The sequence below is a fragment of the Stenella coeruleoalba genome, assembly GCF_951394435.1.
Source record: "Stenella coeruleoalba genome assembly, chromosome: 5".
NCBI classification, from domain to species: domain Eukaryota; kingdom Metazoa; phylum Chordata; class Mammalia; order Artiodactyla; family Delphinidae; genus Stenella; species Stenella coeruleoalba.
The window spans coordinates 61,395,437-61,412,920 of NC_137150.1; the positions used below are offsets into that span (position 1 = coordinate 61,395,437).

The window sequence follows — 17,484 nt, forward strand, 5'->3', positions numbered from 1 at the left end:
TTCACTCTGTATGACAGAGTCTAGGTCCATTCACCTCACTACAAATAACTCTTTCATTTAGGATAGAGTTTTTGTTGCTACCAACTTAAATGAAAATCAGAACAAAATCTTCTCTTCTCCCTTTTAGATTTCCCTTGATCTGAGTCTTTCCTATAAATAGGCTACTTCAGATTGCTTGTATTGTGAAAAATAAGCATAATTTTGGGAAGAAGATTTTCAGTTATCAGTATCAATGGGAGATGACAGCTCTATGGGTAATCTTCAAATAGAGGAAAAATTTAAATTGACACTGAAATATATATTTTGATTTTTTTGAAAGGACTTCTTCATGCCTAATGATTTTTGTCAGTACGATATTAAAATGGTTATTCTTTCTCAGCATGCACATTGGGCAGTCTTTGAGAAGCCTGGATGGTGTTGGAGTAAAAGCTGCTGCTATTTTTAGTTTGCAAGGTAAGGTATAATTCATGAAATGGATCATATGTATTTGGATTACTGAAAGTCAGTTGCATTTATGTATTTCTAAAGGTCCAATGTTAGACCTATGCAGTTCAAATCACCTTGCTTCTGGAGCTCCCCAATGCTTTATTTATTGCTGGTAATAAAACCTTCTAGTCACGATGCACAGTTCTTTTAATACCCTGCTGGACTGGATTTGTATCTGCTTATATTCACAAATGAAAACTGGTCTCTCGTTTTCCTCTGAGGATGCCTTTTGACCACATCTCCATAGGTTTAGATATATTGTTTCCTTTTTGCTGATTTTTTTTTTTTTTTTTTTTTTTTGCGGTACGCGGGCCTCTCACTGTTGTGGCCTCTCCCGTTGCGGAGCACAGGCTCTGGACGTGCAGGCTCAGCGGCCATGGCTCACGGGCCTAGCCGCTCTGTGGCATGTGGGATCTTCCTGGACCGGGGCACGAACCCATGTCACCTGCATAGGCAGGCGGACTCTCAACCACTGTACCACCAGGGAAGCCCTGCTGATAATTTTTAAATAGTCTTATTGAAATTTCCTTCTTTCATATCATAGTGAGTTTTTGTTAATAATTTCATATTTAATTTTATCAAAATCAGAGAATAAAGCTGTAACATTTCCTAATTTTGCAGTAATTGAGACTTTCTTCATATAACTTACATAATTTAATTTAATGAATTTTTCTAGCTATTTAAAATATTTTTTGTTGGGTTCAGAGTTGTATGTATATATTAAATCTGGCTTGTAAATTGTATTATCTATATCATCTGTATTTTCATCTGTTGTCTTCTTGATCGTTTAAATTTCTGAGAGACATATGTTCAAATTCTTCTCTTATGATTTTCTTAAATTCTTGTAGTTCTGGTTTTGTGTTTTGTATGTCTTGACATGATGCTGTTTGATTTATAGTTTATGACATATCTTTATGATTATGTCTTTTAATAGTAACAATCTTTTTTGTATTAAATGGTTTTTGCCTTAAATTATTCTCTCTGCCAGTAATCTTGCCATGTGTGCTTTTTGTTTGCATGTGTCTGTGTGTAATTTCTTTGCATATCCCTTTATCTTAAACATTTAGCTATAATACCTTTGAAGGTATAGCAGTATCAACAAATAGATTTGTAAGTATTATAGGAAGAATGATGAAAGCTAGTAGTTTGTTCCCTGTGGGTATTTATATTTTGGCATGTATTTTAGTTATCCCTTCACTTATTTATTCAGTAAATAATTTATTGAGACCTTCCAGGAACTTTGGAGAGGGAATATGGGGAGAGCTGTGTTCGGTAGTATGATGAGGGAAGGCCTTCTCTGATAAGGCAGGCATTTGAGCTAGCATCTGGTAAAGCTAACCTGGGGGAAGAACATTCCAGGCAGAAGGAACCATAAGTCCAAAAACCCTAGGGAATGATTGAGGTGTTTTTGAGGAATAGAAGGAAAACCAAGGCTTACTTGGTGGTGCAGTAGTTAAGAATCTGCCTGCCAATGCAGGGGACACGGTTTCGAGCCCTGGTCTGGGAATATCCCCTATGCTGCAGAGCATCGAGGCGCGTGCGCCATAGTTACTGAGCCTGTACTCTAGAGCCCGCGAGCCACAACTACTGAGCCCACGTGCCACAGCTACTGAAGCCAGCACGCCTAGAGCCCGTGCTCTGCAACAAGAGAAGCCACTGTAATGAGAAGCCCGTGCACCGCAACGAAGAGTAGCCCCCGCTCACAGCAGCTAGAGAAAGCCCACACACAGCAACAAAGACCCAATGCAGCCAAAAATAAATAAATGAAATAAATAAATTTTAAAAAGAACAAAAATAAAAAACATTTAAAAAAAAAGAAAGAAAATCAGTGTGTCTCGATCTTAATGATTAAGGATGGAGAAGCAGGCAGGGCCCAATTCATGTAACATTTTGTAGGTCATGTTAGGGAGTATGATTTTATTCTAAGAGTTATGGGAAACCACTGGAAGATTTCAAGCAGGAGAGGGCATGTTCAGATATGTTTGTATAGTCCTTTTCTGAGCTGAGCTACAGTTTACATACAGTGAAATACACAGATTTTAAGTGTACAGTTGGAATGAGTTTTTAACGATTGCATGAACCCGTGTAACCCACACCTTTAAGATAAATATTTCGGGGCTTCCCTGGTGGCTCAGTGGTTAAGAATCCGCCTGCCAGTGCAGGGGACATGGGTTCAGGCCCTGGCCCGGGAAGATCCCACATGCCGTGGAGCAACTAAGCCCCTGTGCCACAACTGCTGAGCCTGAGCTCTAGAGCCCGCAAGCCACAACTACTGAGCCTGCATGCCACAACTACTGAAGCCTGCACGCCTAGAGCCCGTGCTCTGCAACAAGAGAAGCCACGACAATGAGAAGCCCGCACACTGCAACGAAGAGTAGCCCCCGCTCACCGCAACTAGAGAAAGCCCGCGCACAGCAACGAAGACCCAACACAGCCAAAAAAAAAAAAAAAAAATTTGGTGGGCCCCAGTGCAGACATGGCCAAGTCCGAGAACCACACCATGCACAACCAGTCCCGAAAATGGCACAGAAATGGCATCAAGAAACCCCAATCACAATGATATGAATCTCTTAAGGGGGTGGACCCCAAGCTCCTGAGAAATATGTGTTTTGCCAAGAAGCACAAGAAGGGCCTAAAGAAGATGCACGCCAACAACACCAAGGTCATGAGTGCACATGCTGAGGCTATCAAGGCCCTCGTAAAGCCCAAGGAGTTCAAGCCCAAGATCCCAAAGGGCAGCAGCCACAACCTCAGTCGGCTTGCCTACATCGCTCACCCCGAGTTTGGGAAACAGGCTCGTGCCCGTATCGCTAAGGGTCTAAAGCTTTAAGGCTCTGCTGGCCAAAGGCCAAGGCCAAGGCCGCAGTTGCAGGTACAGCTGCAGCTCCAACTCTAGTCCAGCTCAGGCTCCCAAAGCTGCCTAGGCCCCCACAAAGGCTCCAGAGTAGAGGCCTTTATCTACCAATGTGAGGACAGAAGGACTGGTGTGACCCCTGGGCTGCTGTCTGCATGGGACTGGTGTCCTCCTGTGCTATTTGTACAAATAAATAGGGGGAAAAAAGATATAAAATAGTTCACCCCAGAAAGAGTCTTTATTCCTCTTCTCAGTCCGTCTCCACTACCAGCACCCCAACTACTATTCTGTTTTCTTTCATCATAGATTAATTTGTGTGTTCTTGAACTTCATGTAAATAGGATCATTCAGTATGTGCTCCTATTATGTGTCTGGCTTCTTTTACTTACCATAATGAAGATTTATTCCTGTTGTTGGTTGGATCGGGAGTTCATTGGTTATACTACAATTTGTTTACCCATTCTCCTGTTTTGTTTTTTGTAGACATTTTTGAAATGTCTATCTGGCTAATAGAGGAGAATGCATTCTCTCTTTCACATGTTTAATAAAGGAGCACTAGTTGTCTTATTTACAGAGGGGAAAATACTTTGTTTGAAATGAAAATTACAGAAAGGACAGGGCTAAAGAATTATAAAATCATTATTAACATGTTAGGAGCATCTGTCTGTATGGAAGCAGATGGAAAATGATTGTACTGTTGCTCCCCATCCCCCTTCTTAAATCAGATAGGAAAAGTCATCTTGAGTGAAAGCACGAAATACAGTGGTTCTGGTGAGATTCAAATGCCATGAGGATCACAGAATTTTATATATTGAGAAGGTACCTCACTTAGTAAAGTTTCCAGGAACATTATTTATCAGATTTTATTCCTTTACCCAAGAGTTGGCCATATCTTGTATGATGTGGTGTTTGCAAGACAGGGTTCCAGGACTAGATTCTAGAGATTTTAGGTCTTCTCTAACATGAGAACTAAGACCTTTTACTAATAATTTCTAGTGACTCTATATTACATAATTTTTGGTTTAAATTGTACAATTTTCCTTTAAAAATTATTTTTCTTTTCAAAGTATAGAGCATTAAAAAGTTTTGTTTTGTTTTTGGTATTTAACCTTTCTCAGAAACTTATACTTGTTTATGTTATTTGAATGGGTGTGATACAGGGTGGTTTTGCTTTCTTACATTGTATTGCAGTACATGGGGGGAGGAGAATGTGTCTTTTTAAAGTTCAAATTGCCAGTGTTTACTTTTTATAAAGAAGTTATTTCAATGAGAGAAAAATTTTAAATTAGAGGAATCAGCATTACATACATTTCTGTATTTGGATTTGGTCCCATGGTATGGAGAAAATCCTTTCTCACAGACAAATTATGAACAGTAACTGATTTTCTTTTTTAACAGTTTACCACATCAGTATTCTTTTCAATTTCATTTGATTCAAACCCTTAAGAGGATTAGTAGGACATTTTGTTTCAAAGTTGAACCTGACAATATCTAACAACTGTTCGTATTTCCTTTTCATAAATCTCAAAGACAAGAAGAATCCAAAACTTACTATTACATGGATCATTTGTTACACATTCCACATACTTACTTATTACATCATGGTGAGAGCATGCCTTGGCAGATGTGCCTAGCCTTAGGTAGCATATACTTGAATGTGGCATGTATGTTCTTTAGTATTGTTCTTGGTAGAACAGAAGCAGACCTCAATTACTAAAAATGCTCAGTACAGACCTAAATCTTCCTCAACATGTTTATCGGGGGGAGCTCAAACCTGTGCCCAAAGATGACAGGAAAGGCTTTATTACAGGGGCTGCATGAAAATGTGAATTACCTTGGCAGCATAAGTTAATTCATTGGTGGTTTCTTCCTTACCCACCCCACCCCCTTGCACCTCCAAAATCTTCTCTTTTTTCCCTTCTATTCTCTCAGTTTTAGAGCAGAAGTCAAAAGAGAATTTTGCTTTATCCCTTAAGTGAGGGTAAAACAAAATACTGTTTTCTTCAAGAATCCCCAACGTTTTGGGGGAGGAGCCACCATTACTCCTGAGAGTACATGGGGAGAGAGGGGGTGTGGGAGGAGAATATGGAGATTATGAAGTCCGCTGAATGGATGAGTGAAGATGATGCTGGACTCACTCATTTTTACAGATAATCCAGTAAGACTCTTGGTAAACTGTAGAAGACAGGTAGTCATTGAGGAAATGGTATGGTGCAAAACAGATTGGAGATCTGCTATGATGTATCTACTTCTGATACCAGGTTTATCTTGATAGTAGGAGGTTTTGTTGTTGTTCTTTTTCTGTCTGCATTAGGGAAAAAGGAGTGAGGTTTATTGATTTTTAAGAAAGTATTATTTATGTAATTGCCCAAGATCTTTTCAGGTTGTCTATAACTAGTTGCCGACCAAATGGAGAAGGCTAAAAGAACAATACCCTACTCTCACTTTTTATAAGCTTTAAAAACAGAAAATAATAGTTGGATTCAGGACTTCTCCAAAAATATTCATTTATATTCTAAATTAGAGCAGGTAGGTAATGATTGTGGACAAACATTAAATGACTTGATTTAGGATGTTTATAAATGCTTGGGGGGGGGTGGGCAGGTAGGACATTTTAAAGTTTAGGGCCATTATACAAAATAACAATTATAGGAAAAATGTTCTAGATCCAGGATTTACATACATATCATTACATGATGAGTCTCTCCCAGCTGAATCAAGTGAGTCTACCTCAGAGATTGGTGAAAGAACTGGACTAAGAGCTGAGAGGCTTTTAAATTGTTATTTCTGTCTTAACTTTGAGTGAATAAAAAAATAATTATTTTTGGGTTATATTTTATTTTCATTAATTTTATTTTAAAACTGTTTATTACCTCAATAAATACATCTTGTGTATTTTTGCCTTTGGTTAGGTAAATAACCTCCATCAGTGGTAGAGGAGAGGTTTGGAAATTAGGGAGCTCTTCTTGTCTTTTCTGTCATAGATCAGTCTTCTAAGGGGCAACTCATCTAACCTCCCTGGACCTGTTTTCTTACCTGTCAGTAGACCCTCGCTGCCCAGTAAGGGACCCACCAGCCACAGGTTGTTATTGAACCTTTGTAATGTGGCTAGTCCAAATTAAGGTGTACTCTAGGTGTAAAAGACTTAGTACAAAGGTAAGAATGTAGAATATCTTATTGTTAATACGTTTATATTGATTATATCATTGGAATGATAGTATTTTGGGTACATTGGTTAAATAAAATATATTATTAAAATTAATTTCACCCATTTCTTTTTCCTTTTTTAAATGTGGGCACTAGAAAATGTTTATTTCCGTTTGTGGCTCACATTATGTTTCTTCTGGATAGTGCTGATCTGTACAGCATTTCCTAAACTGACTCATGAAATAATAAGTGCTCAGTGAAACACAGTTTGGAAGAGGAGCGGTGTCCAGTGGAACTTTCTGCAGTGATAAAATGGTCTGCATCTCTGTTGTCCAATTTAGTAGCTACTGGCCCTGATGGCTATTGAGCACTTGAAATATGGCTAGTGTTCTGAAATGTAGGAAAAGGAACTGAATTTTAAATATTATTTAATTTTAATTAACTTTAAGGAGCCACATATGGCTAGTGGCTAATGTATTGGGACAATGCAGATCTAAAGATTTATGGGACAGTTTTATTTAAAGACTTGTATACCTAGGACGTGTTTACCATATTGCAAGCTTGTTAGTTTAATATAAGTCTATACAGTTTCTGTTTATTATGAATAATAATAAATGATCAGTAACAATATTTATTAAGTACTTGTTATATAGCATGTACTATGTAAGTACCAGAGAGAGGATTTGTATAATAAATTATTTACTGAGGATTTCTATAATAAATTATTTACTGAGCTATATTCTGTAATATATTTGATGCATTGTGGTTTCCAGGATATTGTGGGCTTACCATGTTTTCATGAAAATCTGGTTTCTTTTCTTTCTATATGAGGTCCCTTCTGTGAAAGCCTGGCTCCTTTTGGAAGGTCTGAACAATGTGCTGCCTTGTTAAAGGATTTTCTTTTGAAAGGGAAACGCATGCTTTGTAACAGATTATGATTTTTTTTTCAGTGAACTTTTGAAGTTAGTTATGTTTTTAGCTTTAAAGGGGATGTGTATGTGTATTTACACAGACTTATAAATATCAGTATTATGTAATATTCCTTTTGTATGTGTGTACACATATATGTATTGATATCAAGCAGTGTTATTAATTAATGTATTATTGCTTCACAGTGAAGAACGAATGTCATCATGTCTGGAATCAAGCGAACAGTCAAAGAAACTGACCCTGATTATGAAGATGTATCTGTGGCCCTTCCAAATAAGCGGCATAAAGCAATTGAGAATTCAGGTAGAAATTCACTTGCCTTAGGAAATTATTTCTTTGTTGACATATGCCTCCCTATAAGATTTATAGGAACTAAAATGAAATGCATGTCCACTATTGTGTATATTTTGAAGAGGTTTGTGAGAGGGATTAGCTAAGTGCTCTGTTTAATAGTAATATACCATGTGTGGCATAAAAGGCTGGAACATAATCAGGTAGACTGTGAAAGCGTCAGTAATGAGACAGGCTCTAAGTTTTAGCTATCATTGTGTGTTAGGTGTAATCATAAAGTCTTAGCAATGTGTGTACTACAATGTGGTATCATGTGAGATGATTATAGGTGGTACATGAATTAAGGTTTTTTATTTTAATCGTTAATGTTAATGTCTATAGAAAAGAATGGTCTTATCAGACTTGCAGTTTCATGGCTACTGCTTAGGATAAGGCTAACTTTTTTTTTTTTTAATTTTAATTCTATTGGAGTATAGTTGATTTACAATGTTGTTTTAGTTTCAGGTGTACAGCAAAGTGATTCAGTTATACACATACATATATTCATTCTTTTTTAGATTCTTTTCTCATATAGGTTATCACAGAATGTCGAGTAGAGTTCCCTGTGCTATACATATATGTCCTTGTTGGTTATCTATCTTATGTATAGTAGTGTGTGTATCTTCATCCCAAGTGTGTGTATCTTCATCCCAAGCTCCTTATTTATCCCTCCCCTCAAGGGCTAACACTTTTTAAAAATACTATTTAATGGCGTTAATTAGATGTTTCACATGGTTCTCAGATGTGGTAGGTAACTTGAAGGTGGTATATGAATGATGGAAATTTGGGAAACACCGATCTCTGCACTTAGCTGGTGGTGGCTTAGTTAAGGCTCAGAGGCATTAAATTACTTGCCCAAGATCATTTAATTAGTTGAAGACCAGATCATCTGTAGTTACCCAGAATGTTTTAAGCTGTCTCAAAAAAAGTGGCTATATTTGAGTTTCTAAATCAAAATACTGCTAAAATTCATTACTGTTTATTTAAAAAATAAATCTATGTAAGTTATTACAGCTAGATGAAGAAGGTCTCAAAGTCATAGATAAGGTGCTGCAGCTCCACAGAGATCAGGCCTCCAAGGTTAAGTGGTGAAGGAAATTCCTGTCTGTGTCAGTGCAGTCAAGTCATATGTACCCCACAAAGTCTCTGTGTACCGGAAGTGATTAAATCCAGTTCCAAACAATATAAACATTTCACTGCAACTTTTCTCTCCATTCAGTTGTAATTTTATTTACAAGGATACGTCATTTGCTTTCAATAACAAGCCAGATAAATATGAAAGTATCATGAAACTTAAATTCATTATTCAAATGCATCACATGGCATATCTTTTTTGTAATAAAAATAAGAAAAGGGAAAACTTATTGTTTTAGGAAGCATCGTAATTTCAATTTAAATCTAATGTAAGTTCACAAATACGTAGCCTAAGCAGGGACAGTTTTTTGTTACTAAGTGCCAATTTGCTGTTCTTCTTCTTGGTGTCCATTCTCAACCTAATTCCTAATAAAGATTTTATTTTTATTCTTCAGAATTTTTCTCAAAGTAGGTTTGGTAGGATGCTTCCCTTTTTTTTTAAATGTAAATTTATTTGTCCATCCACCTCACTGCAAATAACTCAGTTTTGTTTCTTTCTATGGCTGAGTAATATTCCATTGTATATATGTGCCACATCTTCTTTATCCATTCATCTGTCGATGGACACTTAGGTTGCTTCCATGTCCTGACTGTTGTAAATAGAGCTGCAGTGATTGTGGTACATGTCTCTTTTTGAATTATGGTTTTCTCAGAGTATATATCCAGTATTGGTATTGCTGGGTCATATGGTAGTTCTCTTTTTAGGTTTTTAAGGAACCACTATACTGTTCTCCATAGTGGCTGTATTAATTACATTCCCACCAACAGTGTAAGAGGGTTCCCTTTTCTCCACACCCTCTCCAGCATTTATTGTTTGTAGATTTTTTGATGATGGCCATTCTGGTGGTGTGAGGTGATACCTCATTGTGGTTTTGATTTGCATTTCTCTAATGATTAGTGACGTTGAGCATCGTTTCATGTGTTTGTTGGCAACCTGTATATCTTCTTTGGAGAAATGTCTGTTTAGGTCTTCTGCCCATTCTTGGACTGGGTTTTTTGTTTTTTTGATATTGAGCTGCATGAGCTGCTTGTAAATTTTGGAGATTAACCCTTTGTAAATTGCTTCATTTGCAAATATTTTCTCCCATTCTGAGGGTTGTCTTTTTGTCTTGTTTATGTTTTCCTTTGCTGTGCAAAAGCTTTTAAGTTTCATTAGGTCCCATTTGTTTATTTTTGTTTTTATTTCCATTTCTCTAGGAGATGGTTCAAAAAGGATGTTGCTGCGATTTATGTCATGGAGTGTTCTGCCTATGTTTTCCTCTAAGAGTTTTATAGTGTCTGGCCTCACATTTAGGTCTTTAATCCATTTTGAGTTTATTTTTGTGTATGGTGTTAGGGAGTGTTCTAATTTTATTCTTTTGCGTGTAGCTGTCCAGTTTTCCCAGCACCATTTATTGAAGAGGCTGTTTTTTCTCCATTGTATATTCTTGCCTCCATTATCAAAAATAAGGTGACCATATGTCAGCACTAGTTTTAAATTGGCAGTCTAGTGGCATATTTTACGGGGAGAAAATGACATGGGTGATTAAGGGTCCAAATTTTGTCTGCAATTTTTTTTACACCCCAAAGCATGGGTGGTGATTTTTTCATATTACAAACACAGGATCATTATGCAAAATCCCAGGTTTTTCAAGCAGTCATTCGACTCTTCTTTTTTTTTTTTCTTCTCTTCTTTTTTTATTCTCTTGTAATCAAACTACATTTCATATCTGATGTTTTTAACTCTTTGAATTGCATATTACTTTGAGTAGTCATCTGAATTGAATTGCCTTCAGAGACATTTTCTGTCCTTTTGAATTCTTTCTTTGCTGGTTCCTTCAGGTAGTTGTAATCAGAAACTGCTGAATTGCATGCTAGATCCTAACTTCCTGCCTTCTTATGAACTGCTCTTGTGTCACAGACTACCTCTTCCTCTAGCTAATTCTTTACTTTCTTTTTCCTTGGGGTTATGGTTTTTCAGAAGTCACCACGTATTTCTCTTGGAATCTTCATGGATTTCTTTTTCTTTTTTGGTAATTTTATTTTGATGTGATTTCAAACAGAAAAATTGCAAGGAGAATTTGTATGTCTTTTGTCCAGATTAATTCACCGATTGTTTACATTTTGCCTCATTTGGTTTATCATTCTTTTCCCCCATCCCCAATCCATACACACACATACTGCACAAATGCATGTATGCATGCAGGTATATATGCACATCATTTTTTCAGAATCATCAGAAGATACATTAGACACTTGTAAACACATGTGTATTTCCTAAGGACAAATTTCTTATGTAACCACAGTACAATTATCAGAAGCAGGAAATTTTAACATGTTACATTACATTATCTAATCTGCTGTCCATATTCAAGTTTTACCAGTTGTCCCAGTATTTTATAACTATTCCCCCACTCCAGGATCACACAATGCATTTAGTTGTTATATCTCTTTAGTCTCTTTTAATGTCCTTAACTTTTCTTTGTCTTTCTTGATTTTAGTATTTGAATGTATAGGCCAGTTATTTTGTACAGTGTCCTTCAATTTAGGTTTGTCTGATGTTCGCTGTGATTAGATTCAGCATTTTTAGCAGGAATGCCACAGAGTGGTGGAGTCTTATCAGTACATCATATCAGAAAACATGCGAGGTCAGTTTGCTTGAATATTTGGTGATGTTAACTTTTCATTATTGATTAAGGTGATGACCATTAGGTTTCTCCACTTCAGAGTTACTGTTCCTGGGTTTCTTTTGTTGCTTGCTGACTTGAATCAAGGCGGCAACTGATTAATTAGACGTTGGATTATTGTATGTTCTTTGTGCAGCTCGAGATGCTGCTGTGCAGAAGATTGAGACTATTATCAAGGAACAATTTGCACTTGAAATGAAGAATAAGGAACATGAAATTGAGGTCATTGACCAGGTATAATGATGTTAAATTAAAAATAAAGGAACAGAACTATTGAAAAAAACTATGTATGATGCATTTTTTAAAATCTGTTGAGATGGAGTTATGGTATATTTTTCCCCTTTGCTGTTCTTTTAAAAGTAGCTTTCTCGTTTTTGGAAAAAAAGACCTGTGCCTTTTTTTTTCTTTAAATGACATTGCAGAAAAAGGTAAAGAAAAAATCACTTGAAATTCCATCCCAAAAGATAATTCCTCTTTGCTTTTGTGCTCAATATCTTTGTGGACATTTCTCAATGAATATGCATATATACATACAAATACATATTAATATGTCTATATACTCTTGCAAACATCGTATTTTGTCATTTTTAAAAATATTTTGCCAATCTGATAGGTGGAAAATGGTCATTTCTATTTGTCTTTCTTTGATTATTAGACAAGTTGAACCTTTGGGTTCATTTACATTTCTTATAAATTGTATATCTCTTCTGTCATTTCCATTTTTTTAAGTAATTAAGTAATATTTATTTTAGCGACTAATTGAGGCAAGAAGGATGATGGATAAACTTCGTGCCTGCATTGTCGCAAACTACTATGCTTCTGCAGGACTTCTGAAAGTTTCTGAGGTAAGTTTTCCTCATATGCAGTCATTTCTGGCCACCCATATTGTTGTGTGAAGAGAAATTAAATTAGTCTTGATGTGAAATCCCTGCCTTCAAAACATTTCTTATATTGACCTTTCGAATTCAAGAATCCTAGCCTGCCTTCCTGGGAATATACATAAATTTATCATTGTGTTCAACCATATCCTTTAATTATACCCCTCTACATTGTCATTAATCGTTAAGTAACATTTTTTTCTTTTTACTTAATTGTTCTGTAACTAATTGTTATCACTGTTGCTAGGCTTTGCAGATACAAAGATGAGTGTGACCCTGTTCTAACTTGCCTTATTCCTCTTCATTTGATTATGGATGGCTTTGGAATAAATTATAGATCGATTGATTTTTCTCTGACCTTTTATTGCTAATGAATGGCAATTGTTAGTTTCAGTAGATTTATTCTATTCAAGAAGCCCTGATATTTCCCCCTACTTTTTGTGAAAATTTTCAAATATATAGAGAAGGTGAAATAAGCACTTGTTTATGCATCACTTTGCTTCAACAGTTTTAACATTTTCCATGTTTGCTTTATCTATCTTATTTTTGTCTAAAACATTAAAAAGTTAAGTTCCAAGCATCGTGACGCTTCATCCCTAAATACTTAATCCTAAACGTTCGTCTTCTGTGTAGTCACAATACCTAAGAGAATGTGTTCCTAATATTATTTGATAACTAGTCCATATTCAGATTTTCCCAGTTGTCCCCAAAATATCTTTAAAGTTGGGGGTTTTTTTTGTTTTTTTTTGGACAGGATCCAATCAGGGTTCATGGGTTACATTTGGCTGTTTTGTTTCTCTTGTCTCATTTTATCTAGAACAGTTCTCCCACCTTTTTTTCCCCTGTGATATTGACTTATTTGAAGAGACCAGGCCATTTATGTTGTAGAATGTCCCACATTTTGGACTTTTTTCCCCTTGGGTTGTTCCTTCATTCCTTCTATTTTTCTGTAAAATAAGAGTCAAGTCTAAAGATTTGATTAGATTAAGGTTGAGTCTTTTTGGAGATAGTACTTCATAGGTAATGCTGTATACTTCATATTGTATCACATTAGGAGACATAGTATCAGGTTGTGCTACTGTTAGTGATACTAAGTTTAGTCATGGTTAATGTGATTACCACTAGATTGCTCCAGTTATAAAGGATGGGGATAGGATTGAACTGATACAGAAGTATTTCTTCTTGTTTGACGTTTTGATAATTTCTGCGTAAGTTTCATTTTTTCTTAAGTTTTTTCCAGTTAGAATTAGATAATTCTCCTCTTGGACAGTACTGGCTCAATGAGAATAGTGGAAGGGCTGCACGGAGCATAGTAGCATGCTGCTTTGCATCATTCCCTGTGGTTTTTACAGATAAGAGGTACCTGCCATGTATAGGCTTTTGTGTTATCCTGTGGCGCTTTAAGGTGTTAGGTATTGGTGATACTCCTGATGTTATCTTTGAGAAATCTGAAGCATTATTTGAGTTTGATCTTAGATGGTAGATAGTTGTTTCTTCTACTGCAGGAGTTTCCATATTACATTTTAGAGTCTGAATTACTTTGCTCGAGCTACCATAACAAATTACCACAAGCTTGGTGGCTTAAAACAACAGGAATTTGGGACTTCTTGGTGGCGCAGTGGATAAGACTCTGCGCTCCCAATGCAGGGGGCCCAGGTTCGATCCCTGGTCAGGGAACTATATCCCACATGCATGATGCAACTAAGAGTTTGCGCATGCCACAACTAAGGAGCCCATGAGCCACAACTAAGGAGCCCATGAGCCACAACTAAGGAGCCCATGTTCTGCAACTAAGGAGCTGTAGAGCCTCAACTAAGGAGCCCACCTGCCGCAACTAAGACCCTGCGCAACCAAATAAATTTTAAAAATAAATAAAGGAACCAGACTTTAAAAACAAAACAAAACAAAACAGGAATTTATTATTTCATGATTCTAGAGGCTAGCAGTCCAAAACCAAGTATGTTGGTGGCTAGGCCATGCTCCCTCTGAAGACTCTAGGGAAGAATTCTTCCTTGTCTTCTCCTAGCTTCTGGTGGTTGCTAGCAGTACTTGGCATTCCTTGGCTTGTAGCTGTATCGCTCCAATTTCTGCCTTTAACTTCACATGGACTTTTCCCTTTGTGTGTCTTCTCTGTTTCTTTCTGTATGCAACTTTACCTCTTTTAAGAATACTAGTCATTGAAGTAAGGCCTACCCAAATCCAGTATGACATCATCTTAACTTGATTACATCTGAAAAGACTGTATTTTCAAGTAGCCACATTCATAGGTCTAGGTGGACATGAATTTTTGGGAGACAGTGTTAACCCAGGGCAGATTCTAAAGTCATCTGTCATATGGCTTGATATTAGACTCAACAAGATGGACATTGTGAGCTAGCAGCTGCCTGACATAGGACTGTAGCTACTCTGAAGAGCTGGTTATTCATTTAATGTTTTGATGCCTTTTTTTTTAAACCATTAGCAGTACTGAACTGTGCTATTTGATAGTCTAGAAATGTACTGATTTTTATCTTGTATATTCTGATTGGGATTTATTTAAGGATATTTAGGTATATTTTTATCTTTTAGGATCTGCCAATTATTTTTAGTTTGCTCTAACAAAATACATTTATAGCTCTAAAATAAACCTTTATTATTGAAATACAACAGCTCTGTTGCTTTGACTCTGAAACACTAGTCTCTGGCTCCCTTTTACTTGCGAAAACAATTATTTTTAATTTCAATTAAGCAATTTCTAAAGCTGGGCTTCCTAGGAAGTAACTACATTATAACAACACACTATTTTATATGCAAGTAACAAAACACAGAAAAATACCCTAGGCAGGCTTCAGTACTGGACTGAGGGCAAACTATATATCATTATTAATCATTTTAAACCATTCTATGCTACATTTTATTCCTACGTGGGAGCTATTTTACATACACGTTTTAAAAAATCTTTATATTTCTTACAGGAATGTTTTATTTAGAGCAGTTGATGTATTTGTATCAAGCAATGTGAGGTTTATTTTTTTAAGTCAAATCTGACTTTCCATGTGTTACTATATATATATATTTTTTTTTTTTTAATTTTTAAATTTATTTATTTTTGGCTGTGTTGGGTCTTCGTTGCTCCCACAGGCTTTCTCTAGTTGCAGCGAGTGGAGGCTACTCTTCGTTGTGGTGCGTGGGCTTCTTATCTCAGTGGCTTCTCTTGTTGCGGAGCATGGGCTCTAGGCATGTGGGCTTCAGTAGTTGTGGCACATGGGCTCAGTAGTTGTGGCTCACGGGCTCTAGAGCGCAGGCTCAGTAGTTGTGGCGCATGGGCTTAGTTGCTCCGTGGCATGTGGGATCTTCCTGGACCAGGGCTTGAACCCATGTCCCCTGCATTGGCAGGCGGATTCTTAACTACTGTGCCACCAGGGAAGTCCCTATATATTTATCTTTACTTTTCATTTACCTTCTGAGGACTTGCATCTTTAGCTTTTAGTGTTAGGACCTTTGCATAATTATTTATCATTCTCTAGTTTTTGTTTTGTTGATTTGGGCCACATTAAGGAGTTTGGACTTCATTTTATGGGAGTGGGGTGATTTTGAAGGATTTTAAGCATGACTGGAAATAGATAAGGGTTTTTGGGAAGATCAAACTTTTGCCTACTTTTGGTGGATATGATTAAAAGTTTGTTTTGCTTACCCTTATTTTTGCAGGGATCAAAGACATGTGATACAATGGTTTTTAATCATCCTGCTGTCAAGAAATTTTTGGAATCACCATCTAGGTCATCATCTCCTGCCAATCAGAGATCAGAAACACCATCAGCCAATCATTCAGAAAGTGATTCTTTATCTCAACACAATGACTTCTTATCTGACAAAGACACTAACAGCAATGTGGACATAGAGGAAAGACTCTCAAGCAACACAGAGCAGAGACCAAGCCGAAATACTGGAAGGGTATAGTTGGATGGATGGGAGGGAGCCAAAAGAGAAGGGAACCAGTATTTATTAAGAATGCACATATTATTTCATTTAACCTTCATAGGAACCATAGGATATAAGTTAATTATAGCCCTTTTAGAGATGGAGAAACTGAGTCTCTATGAAGTGTAAGTTATATTTGTTCACAGGTATCAGAACTGAGAATTAAACTTTTGTCTTTTTATATTTGTCCACAGTATCAGAAGTGAGAATCAAACCTGTGTCTTTGATTTTACAGTTCAAGACTCCTGTGTACCACACAACTCCTAGATGCCATTCATGTAGATATGAAAGAAACTTAGAGGAGTTGGCAGTACTGTGTCCACTCTGTCCTGTTTATTCTCTCAAGAGCAGTGGCTCTTCTTCAGTTTCCTCTTTGAAATTTTATGTTCTAAGATGCTTTAATAACGGGAGGAAATTTGAAAAACAATAAGTAGAATTGAAGACTGTTTATCGCTCTTTGATCCTGTCAGTTTGTAATCTGAATTCCCATCTCAAGCTGCTCTGATCTTCTTGGTGTAATACTTGGCTATAGAATCCTTACTGGATAAGACCAGTGGTTTTTCTCAGCCAGATGTTCTGTGATAGAGGAAATTCCCAGGCTGCTTTCCACATACTCAGACATCAAGGATTTGATTATTTTGATAAAATTAAAAATGTTTCTGATTATAAATTCATATATGTTCATTTTTGAAAATTAAACTACAGAAAAATAAGAGAGAGTAGAAAAGTCATTCATAATGCCACCACCCAAAATCAGAACTCTTAGTGTTTGGATTTAGTTGTCTCCTTCTCGTGTACTTTCTGGGGAAATACTGCATATGTTTTTCTTTTTTTAATTAAAATGAATTTAGGTCACACTAGTCATAGGATTTAGAAACCTACTATCTTTTATGTAATATGCATGCTCATGTTTATGTAACAGATATTTAGTGTTTACTGTGTACCAAGCATTTTTCTAAAAACTGTACAAAACCATCATCTGATATAGATACTATTATCATCCTTATATTATAGATGAGGAAATAGAGACAGAAGAGTTAAGTAATTACCCAAGCTGACACATCTAGTAAATGTAAGGGCCAAAGCTTAAACACTGGCT

The 17,484-nt window shown here is 36.5% G+C and overlaps 1 protein-coding gene and 1 pseudogene across 10 annotated transcripts in view; both read left to right on the forward strand.

Annotated features, from left to right (window-relative positions):
- The window catches only part of YEATS2 (YEATS domain containing 2), a gene marked incomplete at its 3' end in the record, with an annotated part of 115,072 nt that overhangs the window by 18,902 nt on the left and 78,686 nt on the right, over positions 1-17,484 (forward strand). For 8 of the 9 annotated variants that reach the window (XM_079922513.1, XM_079922517.1, XM_079922518.1 and 5 more), the window contains exons 2-6: positions 380-453; positions 7,603-7,720; positions 11,684-11,781; positions 12,300-12,392; positions 16,113-16,358. In XM_079922513.1, the coding sequence (XP_079778639.1) occupies positions 7,621-7,720; positions 11,684-11,781; positions 12,300-12,392; positions 16,113-16,358 (537 nt within the window). In that variant the 5' untranslated portion in view covers positions 380-453; positions 7,603-7,620. The remainder of the gene's footprint in view (positions 1-379; positions 454-7,602; positions 7,721-11,683; positions 11,782-12,299; positions 12,393-16,112; positions 16,359-17,484) is intronic. The other variant, XM_079922515.1, reaches the window with a different exon arrangement.
- On the forward strand, positions 2,261-3,434 carry LOC307186707 (large ribosomal subunit protein eL29-like; annotated as a pseudogene). Its single transcript has one exon. The product of its transcript is annotated as a large ribosomal subunit protein eL29-like (transcript).